At 38.8% G+C, this 12,824-nt stretch overlaps 1 protein-coding gene across 1 annotated transcript; it reads right to left on the reverse strand.

Annotated features, from left to right (window-relative positions):
- Positions 1 to 11,290: 11,290 nt before the first annotated feature.
- On the reverse strand, positions 11,291 to 12,070 carry LOC149245286 (uncharacterized). The gene has a single exon (XM_089437862.1). The coding sequence runs from the start codon at positions 12,068 to 12,070 to the stop codon at positions 11,291 to 11,293; it is 780 nt and encodes a 259-aa protein (XP_089293988.1).
- Positions 12,071 to 12,824: the final 754 nt, after the last annotated feature.

Genomic DNA, 12,824 nt, shown 5'->3' on the forward strand with positions numbered 1-12,824 from the left:
TGAGTTCTAAATGCCGTTTTTGGAATGTCTTCAATCTTCATTCTGATTTGATGATATCCTGAACGAAGATCCAACTTGGTGAAGTAAATTGATCCATGCAATTCATCCAGTAATTCATCAATGACAGGAATGGGGAACTTATCTTTAATAGTGAGCTTGTTGAGCTCCCTATAATCCAGACACATGCGCCATGATCCATCCTTCTTGTGCACCAATACTACTGGAGCAGAGAAAGAACTTTGACTCGGTTGAATTATACCAGCCTCTAGCATTTCTGCAACCATACGTTCAATTTCACTTTTTTGGACATAGGGATATCTGTACGGCCTGATGTTTGGAGGAACACTTCCTGGAATCAGATGAATAGCATGATCATGATCATGCATAGGTGGGAGACCTTTGGGAGTCTCAAATACCTTGGAATGATTGTCCAGGACTTTTTGGAGATCTGGAGAAATAGATGATTCTAATGTGGAAACATCTAGCGAACATAATTGTGCAATTACACCCCTTTGCTCCTTTTTTAGAAGCTTTGTCATACCATTAGAGCTGATTATCTTTCCTGGTTTCCCTGCAATACCCCTTAATTCAACTTCCTTTCCTTCCGTAGAAAATTTGATGAAAAGTTCTTGAAAATTAAAAGCTATTGTACCCAAGGATTGTAGCCATTGGACTCCTAGTACAACATCAACACCTCCCATTGGAATGGAAAGCATTGGGCTAGTCAATACATATTCTCCCATGGATAGCTTGATATTATGGCACTTTCCAGAGCAATTTATTGTTCCTCCATTTGCAATCATCACTTGACACTCTGGTGCTGGATATAGGAAGCAATTCAATTCTTTTGCTACCCTACAATGAATAAAATTGTGGGTGCTTCCTGAATCAATCAACACTATTACCTTTTTCTTCTTGATTTGTCCTTCTATCTTGATGGTTTGAGGAGTGGTAATTCCCGCCAATGCATTACAAGATATGGTCGGATTTATTTGTTCTTCATCTAGGCTTTGTTCCTGGAGCATATCCTGTTCTTTTGACCTTTCTTGCTCCTTTTCTTCTTCCTCTTCACAATCTATGTAGAATAATTTCTTCTCAACACACTTATGACCTTTAGTGTATTTGCTATCACAACTATAACAAAGCCCTTTTGCTCTTTTTTCTTCCAATTGTTGTGGTGTCAACCTTATAGGTTGTGGAAGACTAGGGGCAACTGCACTTCCGTCTTTATAGTTGTGAGTGGTATGCTTCCTGGTTGCCATAATTTTGCTTTCCATTTTTCTTGTTAACCTGAATGCCTTCTCTAATGAATCAGGTTCCCAAAGTCGAACATCATGTTGGATATTATCCTTTAAAGACCCTATGAACACATCAATCCTATGCTCCTCTGGAATATCTTTTACCCTTATGTTCAATTTTTGGAACTCCTCAATGTGCTCCATTATTGAACCCTTTTGTTTGAGACTTATCAATTGGCTAAAAAAAGTGTTTCTTTTTGTATCCTCATAATGTGCTATCAATTCTTCCGTAAAAATTGCCCAAGTGATAAATTGTTTACGAGAGCAAAGCCATTGATACCATACAAACTGATTTGGTTCCAAATATAAAGTTGCCACACGTACCTTTTGTGTGTTTTGCACATTATTGAGATCAAAGAACTGCTCCATCTGTAATATCCATGTGGCGGGATCCTTTCCATCAAACTTCCTCATATCGATTTTTGGAATATGGCGGGTCTTCGATCCAACATTAGAGTCTATGGAATCATGATTAACATTTCTTTTGTTCACATCATGAGTTTCCTTTACAACCTTTTCACCATTAGTAAGTATTTCTTGTAGAAAATTTGTCAAATCTGTCTTCAAATCTGCCATGTCTGTCTTCAAATTTGTCCTCAAATCTGCCTTCAGATCATCCATCTTAGCTTCCATGCCCTTTATCTTAGATTCCACGCCATTTATCTTAGCATCTGTTAGCTTTTGTGAGCGTGACATTTGTTGCACTTGTTCTTGTAATTTTGATATATCATGTAGCATTTCTTCCTCTTCTTCATGAGTCATGCTAGAGCTTTCAGGTTCCTTAGTAGGTGTTTGCATTTTCTTTCCTCGGGGCATCAGTTATCGATAATAATGCTTTACTATGCCCTTTGAATTCCTTCAAACCAAGCTTATGCAAAAATTAAAAAAAAAAACTACACACCTTTTTTTTCTTTGTAGAAGCCGGATATTGAATCTGATGTATCTCTGTAATTTCGAATCATCCAGTTCTGAAATTGTGACCTGTAGTAGCCTTCTATGTCCTCTTTCCAATGACACTAGTCTGATCCAAATTGGATTCTCCAAGAAAGAGTTATGCATAATCTCCAGCAGTGACCTGATTATAGACTAGTTCAGTAGAGCGAACTTGTATGAAGTTCCACGTGTCACTGTTTCAACCTTTGACTCTAAAAAATATATAAAAGAAAACTACAGTCCGTCCTCTTTCTGTACCTTCTTACGAAATTTCAATCTGATGCTCAGAAAGAAAGTTATGACGATTTTCCCCAGGTCACCTGTTTTGAGTGTAATTCAGGAGTCTGCAAAAAGACCAACTTCCTCAGATCATATCTCCGAAAATATCGCGCGAAAAGCTCTGAAATTCGGACCCAATGTTCAGCGCGATTTCTTCTCAAATGGGTTTTTTTTGCGACTTTTGAAACGTCACAGAAAAAAGTTATAGCGAAAATGCCACGATGACCTGTTTGGAGCAGCGAAACCCTAGAATCCAAAGCTCTGATACCAAATGTTATGAAACCAACTCAAGAAAAGATAGAAAAGATAGATCAACGCCTTAGAATTCAGCCTCTTCGAGGGGGCAACCTCCTTTACATTACATAAATGAACAATTCTTGGATGATTCAAATGACAAAACCTCCTTTCTATATATAGGAGTCTAAGGAGTCACAATATAATCCAGTCGACCTAACAATAATAATATAAAGCCACAAAAATAACAATAGAGGGATTCTATGGGCACATTAATAACAATATGGGGGCAATGGGGGCACAATAATATAAATAAGGGGTATAACTACAATAGTAATGGGGTAATCACTAGTATTATAGGGACCCAACAATATTGAGGATTTCCAAAAACTGAATTTTAGGGTAACTGATATTCCAGGTGAGAATAGGATTGATGCCTTCATAGGGAATTGAAATGATAACATCTAACATGAGGTTCACCTTTGGGAACTTGATTCATTGTAGAAGACATTTAGGGTGGCAAGAAAAGTTGAAAGCAAAATTATGGCAACAAGAAAGCCTACGTCTCACAACTATAAAGATGGAAGTGTTATTGCTCCTAGCATTCCACAAACTACAAGGTTGACACCACAACAATTGGAGGAAAAAATAGCTAAAGGGCTTTGTTATAGTTGTTATAGAAAATACACTAAAGGTCATAAGTGTGTTGAGAAGAAATTATTTTACATAAATTGTAAAGAGGAGGAAGAAAATGAACAAGAAACATCAAAAGAAGAGGATATACACAAGGAACCAACCCCAGAGAAAGAAGAAATGAATCTGACCATATTGTAATGCATTGGTGGTAATTACCACTCCTAAAACTCTTAATATAGAAGGACATATCAAGAAGAAAAAGGTAATAGTGATGATTGATTCAGGCAGTACCCATAATTTTATTCATTGTAAGATAGCCAAGGAATTTAATGACTTTCTATATCCAACACTAGAGTGTCAAGTGATGGTTGAAAATAGAGGAACTATAAATTGCTCTAGAAAGTGGCATAATATCAAACTAACCATGGGGGAATATGTATTTAATAATCCAATGATTTCCATTCCAATGGGTGGTGTTGATGTTGTACTAGGAGTCCAATGGTTACAATCTTTGGGGATAATAGCTTTTAATTTTCAATAAATTTTGTTCAAACTGTTTTGGGAAGGAAAGGAAATTGAATTAAGGAGTATCGTAGGTAAACTAGGGAATATAATCAACTCTAATGGAATGAAAAAGCTTTCCAAGAAATAGCAACGGGGCATAATCGCACACGTATGCTAACTAGAAGTTCAAACATCGAAATCATCTATTTCTCTAGATCTCCAAAAAGCCTTGGAAAAACATTCCAAGGTATTTGAGACTCCCAAAGGCCTCCCACATATTCATTATTATGATCATGCTATTCACTTGATTCGAGGAAGTGTTCCTCTAAACATTAGGCCTTACAGACATCCCTATGCCCAAAAGAGTGAAATTGAATGCATGGTTGTAGGAATGCTAGAGGCTGGTATAATTCAACCTGGACAAATTTCTTTCTCTGCTCCAGTAGTATTGGTGCACGAGAAGGATGGATCATGGCATATGTGTTCGGATTATAGGTAGCTCAACAAGCTCACTATTAAAGATAAATTTCCCGTTCCTGTCATTGATGAATTGTTGGATGAATTACATGGAGGAAATTACTTCACCAAGTTGGATCTTTGTTCAGGATATCATCAAATTAGAACTAAGACTGAAGATATTCCAAAAACAACATTTAGAACCCATGAAGGTCATTATGAATTTTTGGTCCCTTTTGGCCTTACTAATGAAGCTTCCACATTTCAAGGTTTGATGAATTCCATTTTCAAATCCTTCCTTAGAAAATTTGTGTTAATATTTTTTGATGATATACCAATCTATAACAAGTCCTGGAATGATCATGTTCAACATGTTGAAAGGCTGGTCAAACTATTGGAGGAGAAACAATTATATGTAAAAACCTCCAAATGTTTTTTGGAGTACATGAGGTGGAATATTTGGGTCATATTGTATCTCATGAGGTTTTAAGGTAGACCCTAAGAAAATTAAAGCCATTAAGGAATGGAAAATCCCCACAACCCTAAAGCATCTTTGAGTATTTCTTGGGTTGATAAGGCATTATCACAAGTTTGTTAGGAATTATGGGAGAATAACAATGCCTATAAGAACATTACTGAATAAAGATGCATTTTCTTGGACTTCGGAAGCAACTAAGGCCTTTGAACATCTTAAACAGGTAATGTGACAAGCACTGGTCTTAGATACACCAGAATTCACAAGAACATTTATTGTGTATTGCGATGCCTCAGGAAACGAAATTAGTGTTGTTTTAATGCAAGAAGGAAGGCCCATTTATTTTGAAAATCGTCCATCGTCCAATCAAGGGAAAGTATTTACACAAACCTATTTATGAGAAGGAAATGTTGGCAATACTACATGCACTAAAGCAATGACGACCTTACGTAATGTACTTCAAGGTAAAAATAGATCACTATAGGATTAAATACTTTTTGGAACAAAGATTATCTTTAGAAGAGCAACAAAAATGGGTCACAAAGATGTTGGGTTATGAATTTGAAATATTTTACAAAAAAGGGAAGAAAAATGTTGTTGTAGATGCACTCTCAAGAAGGATGAGGGTGTGGAAGCATTGCTCTGTTCCATTTATATTATCCAACTTGATTGGATAACTGAAGCAAGAGATGAATGGAAGAATGACGAAGAGGTGTGGACACTCATTCAAAAGTTGTAGCAAGATCCCAATACATCTGATACATTTATATGGAAAAATGGTTCATTATGGTACAAAGATCACTTATATCTCTGTAAGAATTCCCAACTCAAACAAAAGATTCTTTTGGAATTGCATACCTCCCCCTTAGGAGAACACTCAAGATTTTTAAAAACTTACCACAGGGCCAAGAAGGTTTTTTTCTGGGATGGCCTTAAATTTGATATTCAAAAGTTTGTAGTAGAATTTTTGGTTTTCCAACAAAAAAAGGTTGAGACAATTAAGACCCAAAGTCTGTTACAACCTTTAGCCATTCCAAGTCAGTGTTGGGAGGAGGTCTCAATGGCTTTTATCACAATTTTATCCAAGTTTGAAGGAAAGAGTGTCATCATGGTGGTAGTTGATAGACTTACCAAATATGCACACTTTTGTTCATTATCTCATCCTTTTAAAGCTAGTACAATTGCTACTGCATTTATGGAAACAATTTAAAAGCTACATGGAAACCCAAAGATTATTATAAGTAACAAATATCCAATTTTCATTGGAAATTTTTGGATAGAATTATTTTCTTGTCTTGGTACTCAATTAGCTCATAGCTCATCTTATCATCCTCATTCTGACGGGAATACTGATATAGTGAACAAATGTTTGGAAGGATACTTTTGTTGCTCTGTATCTGATAAACAAACACAATGGGTCAAGTGGCTACCTCTGGCTGAATGGTGGTATAACACTTCCTTCTATACTGCAGAAAAATGAACCCATTTATGGCACTTTATGGATATCATCCACTGTCCATCACATCATATTTAAGAGAAAATTCTAAGGTTAAGTAGTGGAATATCACATCGAGCATCAACAAGAAGTTCTCCAACTCTTAAATGATAACCTCACTCTGACGCATAATAAAATGAAACAACAGGTAGATCAATATCATAATGAAAGAAGTTTTGATGTAGGAGACTAGGTATTTTTAAGGCTACAACAATACAAATAAATGTCCCTAAAGAAAGATAAGGAGGTTAATAAATTATCACCCAAGTATTAAGGTTCTTACAAAGTTTTGCAAAATATTGATACTATGGCATACAAATTGGAGCTACATGCATCTTCCTGAGTACACTCAATTTTCCATGTTTCATTCTTAAATAATGTTATCAGTGACAAGATCCCAATTCAAACAATATTGCCAAAACTTGACGAAGAAGGAAAAATCATATTGGAGCCTGAAACAATCACGGAAACAAGAACTTGATAACTACAAAATTGATCAATTTCAGAGTATCTCATTAAGTGGAAGAACTTACCCACTGAAGATTCCACATGGGAGGACCAGAATTTTATATAGAAGCATCCAAAACTACTCAAGAATTGAGGACAAATATTTTTTGAAGGAGAGGGGCATGTTAGGTCCCTATAATACTAGTGTAGCCCCCTTATTGTTATTATTAGTGTGGACCCCTATTATTATTGTTGTGCCCATGTAGCCCCCATATTGTTATTGTTGTGCCCCATAGAAACCCACAATTGTTATTGTTGTGCCCTTACATGATTATTGTTATGTAGGCTTTGATTATATTGTGACCCCTTAGACTCTTATATATACCAAGGAGGTCTTGTCATTTGTATCATCCAAGAATAGTTCATTTATGTGATTTAAAGGAGGTTTCCCCCTCGAAGAAGCTATTTCACAAGTCATTGATTTGTCTTTTCTTCTATTTTGTGAGTTGGTTGCATATCTAATGAAATACTTCAAAGAGGTGATGCCATAGAGAAAATCAAACACATAGAGAAAGAATAATACATGGTTTAGAAATAGAACAAACCACAATCGTATGGTTGATAGATCTCATTAATGAGATGTATCCAAATTACAACTTTACATTGCATAAATATAGGATGCCATATAAGGCCAAACAAGACAATTGTCATCTTTAAGTTGAGGATTAACTTAAATAATGATTTATTATGCCTTACCCTATAGTAATATCAATCTTACTCTCAAATTGGAAATCAGTTTCACAATTGTCTTGGCTTTCCATTTGGGAATATGCTTATTAATATTATAAAGCACAAAGACCAAAAATGACTCCACTATACCAAAAAATAAGTGATTATAGCAAAACAAAAAAGAGACATGAATTTTTCTTTAAAATATTACTTTGTTCTCCTCAAAGCCTACAATAGATTCACTAAATCAATCGGATAAATGAAACAATATTTAGTTCAATTTAAAATTGAGTTCGTTATTTTGATGGTTGCAAGTGTTTTTTTTTGACATTAACGGTTATAGCTTTTATTTATGGCGGCAAACTGCCTGCCGCTGGCATTTACATTTCAGCTTGTCAGAAGGAGAGAATTCATAATCTGTTCTGTCAAACTAATGCCGAGAACAGGAAATTACACAACAGGCGGTTCATTACAGAAGCATTGGATATTTCGATGAGAGAAGAATCCGCATAGTTGAAGGAGCTGCCTGGCTATGATCGCTGTAACGACCGAGGTCGGCAGACTTCTTTGGACAATCCCTGAACCAGATAGCAATGGAGAATCGAACTTAAGTGAATCCTCGGTTTCTTTGGAAGATATCGCACAAAAATGCATTTCTTGAAACTACAGAACGAGTGCCTCCAGTAGGGAATGAAAAGCTTTGAGAGTGTTCAGATATGAGAGGAAAACAATGTTCGGGTGAGAGAACAGGGAAGGTTCTGGTCAGGATCAGAGATGACTTTAGAGGAGTTTTGAATCCGCAAGAGGAGATTTGACAGGAGATAGTGGTATTGATAAGAGGATTGTCTGACCTGAAATCAAGACTTTATAAAACTTGGAAAATACCCTGAGGGAAGGACCCGAGAAACAGAGGAGGGCAGGGCAGCGATATAACCATTGGATCAGAAACAGCAGATCGAACAGCATGAACCTTATGGAATAGGACAGAAGGATTCCCTCGAATTAATCACCAGTGCTCTTCGGTTGCAGAGGGAGCCAAGATTGGCCTCCAAATCTGCTTGAGAATTGAGCCCCCTTAATATGTGATAGAAGGAGATTTTCCTAAACTTGGGCAGAAAGAGATGAATTTTTTTGATAATGGTGGCTAAATGGATATGATGAGGAGTCTTATGAGAGGACATTGCCTGGATGATGAGCCTGGAGTCTCCAAATACACAGAGCGAGAGGATGTTTCGATTAATTGCCAGGTTCAGCCCTTGCCACAGTGCTAGAGCCTCTGCTCTATTATTGGTTTCGGTGCCCAGGCCCCAATGGAATCGCAATTCTGTTGATCCTCCGGGTTTCAAAAGAACCCCACCACTGCCTGCCGCCCCAGGGTTTCCTTTAGAAGCCCCATCAAAGAACAAACAGTATTCATCTAAGGTTGATCTCCACTTTATAAACTCCTGTTCCTCCAGTCTGATCTCCCAGTTGGCATGGATAGGAGCATAAGGTGTGGATCTTTCGTTCAGATTCGGTACCAGTTCTTGGAGCCATTGCTCCTCTTCTTTGACCAACTTCAATTCATTCCTGGAAGTAGAATTGACTTCCAAAGCTTCGCCTAGCAGAGCTTTGATTTTAGAAATTACCCTTGTAGGATTGCAGCTTTCTCCTCTGAAAATCCTATTATTTCTCTCCAACCACAGCTTCCAGCATATAAACTTAGGGATCCACATCCAGCTTATTTTGAGAAGACTTTTTTTTTTAAGGCAAAAGGGAGGTAGAATGACCCAGGTTCGGAATAGATTAGAGATGCTTTCTGGAAGAACAAAATTGGCATGGTTTAACCTCAGAACTCCCCTCCATACTACCTGAGCAAAAGGGCAGAGCAACAGCAGGTGATTGACATTTTCTTCAGCAGCCAAACAGAGGGGGCATCTGGAGGGTCCTTCCATCCCTCTTCTTCTCAAATTGTCTCTGGTGAGAATGCTGTTGTGCGCAACAGTCCAACAAAAAAAGTCAATTTTGGGGAGAGAGGGGAAATCCCATATAAATTTCCAAATAGCTGGGTTAGGAGGAGCATAAGGGATAGCCAGAATACTTTTGTAACCTTCGGCAGCTGTGTAAGAGCCTGAGAGGGAGCCCCAACCTCTTTTGTCTTTGGAGGTGGCCTTTGAGGGTGACTTGCCTTGAAGCAGATCCAACAGAAGTGAAGCTTCCCCCTGCAACATATGAGGAATCTCTCCCAAATTCCAACAGTCCCAGAGCCTATCAGGATCGTTCTTCCAGGTGGAAATGTCCCACAAGGTGTGCAAGTTGGAGGACTGAAGCCAAGCTCTGATATTTGCAAGCCCCTCCACTTGAATCAAAGGTTGGTCTCCCAGAATTGAATCTTCCCAGATTTTAATTTTTCTCCCATTACCTGGGATCCAGTAAAGTTGCTGGCTGAACTGCTCCATTGCATGACTGCAGAGATTGAAGATCGGAGATCCTTTTAAGGTTCTTGGGGGCTTATCCAGGCATCTCAAGCGTTGTCCTTGGTAGTATTTCTTCCAGATGACTCTTTTGCTCCAACTAGGTTTACCTGAAACTAAATTCCACAAGATCTTGGATCCCAAAGCAAGGTTTTGAGCAGCCAAGTTACGAAGATGGAGGCCGCCTTCCAGAAGAGGTTTCGTGATGGTCTCCCAGTTCACTAAATGGATCCTTCTGTCATTGTTGTTCCCACCTTCCCATAGAAATCTTCTCAACAAACTGTCCATTTTGCTGAGAAAGGATTTGGGGGCGAGGAGAACTAAGTTTTGGTAAAGCGGCATACTTATAAGGACTGACTTCATCAGGATGACTTTCCCTGCATTATTCAGCCATGAGGCACCCCAAGCTTGGATTCTGTTCTTTAACTTATCGAGCAGCGGCATCCAATGGGCCAGTTTGGGTTTGGTTTTGAAGATTGGGATCCCGAGATATTTAAAAGACTCCCAATTACGATTTCCATCCATTTCTAAAAGCCTTGCAATGTCAGACAACTCCTTAATCGTGCAGTTCCAGCCATAGATTGAGCATTTCCGATAGTTAATTTTGCTTCCTGAGATCGATTTGTAAATGTCTAGCTCCTTCTTGAAGGATCTGGCAGAGATTAGGCTGGCTCCTCCAAGCAGCAAAGTGTCATCTGCGAACTGTGCATGATTGATATCCTTCACCCTCTGAGTTGTTCTAAGGCCAGGTAAAATTTGAATCTTTTGATTGTGATCAAGCTGGAAACTGAGGACAGGCCTGAATAGCATAAAGGAGAGGAGACAAGGGACAGCCTTGTCTGAGGCCTCTAGAGGCTTGGAAGAAGTCAGTTGAGCGGCCATTGACCAGAGGTGCTATCCATGGCGAGGCAATACAGTGATTCACCCAGTTTATGAAGGCGGATGAGAAACCTAGATTCTTCATTACATTGAACAAAAAATCATGTCTTACCCTATCAAAAGCATTAGCCAAATCTAGCTTTATAACCATACCTTTCTCTTTTCTTTGGCAACTTGAATGGACAGCTTCTTGCACCAGCACAATGTTGTCCAAAATATTTCTTCCTTTTATGAATCCGCCTTGATTTTCAGGTATGAGGGCTGGCAAAATATTCTTTAACCTGTTGGAAATTATTTTGGAGACCAGCTTGTAGCTAGAGTTGCACAATGATATGGGCCTAAATCTGCTAAAGTCGGAGGCGCCTTTCTCCTTTGGGATCAATGCTAGAAATGCCGAATTGATGCCACCGCCCAGCTTTGCACAATTCTGGGACTTTCTGACCATTCTCAGTAAATCTTTTTTGATTGTCGATCAGCAGGCCAAGAAAAACCTGACAGTGAACCCATCAGGACCAGGGGCTTTATCAGGCTCCATAGAGTCCAGAATATGCTTAATTTCGTCCAAGCTGATCGGAGCAGTCAGCATGGCGTTGTCCGAATCCTTAACGCTATTGGGAATTAAATCCATCAGATAGGCCTGGGGATCTATAGGGTTTTCTTCAGGAGCCGAATAAAGATCTTTGAAGAAAGAATAAGCAGCTCTCTTAATGCCATCAAAATCCTTTATAACTGTGTTTTGGTATTGTATCTCAGAAACTGTTTTGAAGTGCTTTCTGGCTTCGGCTTTCTTGTGAAAGAAGCTGGTGTTCCTATCTCCGGACTTTAACCATAAATTTCTAGATTTCTGTCTCCAAAATTCTTCCTCCTCCCTGCTAGATTTGTGAACCATTTTTTGCAGCTCGACTTCTTTTTGAAGGAGATTTTGAGTTACAGGAATGTTCTCCATTGCTGTTTGGTGGGCAGCAAGGTTGTTGAGAGATTCTTTTCTTTTGGCAGTAGGTGATTCTAATCTTTTTGCCCACTCCTTAATACTTCTTTTTAAAACTCTAATTTTCTCTTCCCACACATAGAAAGGGGAACCATGGACAGGCCTATTCCAGGCATCCGAAACTACATCTTGAAATCCTTCTTGCTGAATCCACAGAGGGCTGAACCTGAATGGAATGGGGCCTAAATTGCCATCCAGTGAAAGCTCAAGGAGGATGGGCTTGTGATCAGAAATGAGATTTGGAAGAATTTTAGAAGTGGCCATTAGACCGCAAGTCAGGAAGGATGAATGGACAAGGAATCTGTCCAAGCGAGCAGCTATATGATTTGGGGCTAATCTTTTGTTGGACCAGGTGAATTTGCCTGAAGTAGGTTTTATATCCTCCAGGTCCCAGCCCAGCATAATATCTTCAACCCATTCTCTAGCAGGGTCCCTGACAATGGAGCCTCCCTTTTTCTCATCAAGAGCAAGGGTGACATTCAGATCCCCTGCAATGATAATATTTCCTGGATTTTGTTCTGAAAGAAAATTTTGAAGCGAGTTCCAACAATTTTTTTTTCCCCTGGCAAAACAGGAGCATATAAATTAAACATACTTACTTGTTGACCAGAATCTTTGTGAAGGAGCTGAGTGAAAAGCCAATGGGGACTGCTTTTTTCTTGAATGAGATCATAAATGGAGCTGTTCCAGAAGGTGGCTATTCCACCAGAAGCACCTCTTGCACTAACCGCTCTTCCTTGACCTTTTTGCCAAAATACTTTACTGGATTGGAGGAGAAGGGGTTCCTCCAGCTTAGTCTCCTGGATGAGAAGGATTTCAGGCGAATATATTCTCACTATGTCTTTGACGGCTTCCTCTTTCAACCGGCTGCCTAATCCTCTACAGTTCCAGGAGACGTATTTCATTATTTACTGATTTGGGGGATTGAGGCTCCTTTTGGAGCCCTGTTACTCTTGCGCCCAGATCTCGTATTCATCATTCCTTTGAGGGTTTTTTGAGAACCTTGGAGGACATCTAG

The sequence above is a fragment of the Pinus tabuliformis genome, chromosome 7 (genome assembly GCF_031772625.1).
Source record: "Pinus tabuliformis cultivar Carrire ecotype Pingquan chromosome 7, CPIR1, whole genome shotgun sequence".
Taxonomy (NCBI): domain Eukaryota; kingdom Viridiplantae; phylum Streptophyta; class Pinopsida; order Pinales; family Pinaceae; genus Pinus; species Pinus tabuliformis.

Coding starts and splice junctions, on each gene's coding strand:
- LOC149245286 (XM_089437862.1), bottom strand. CDS start 12,070: ATGGCCACTTCTAAAATTCTTCCAAATCTCATTTCTGATCACAAGCCC.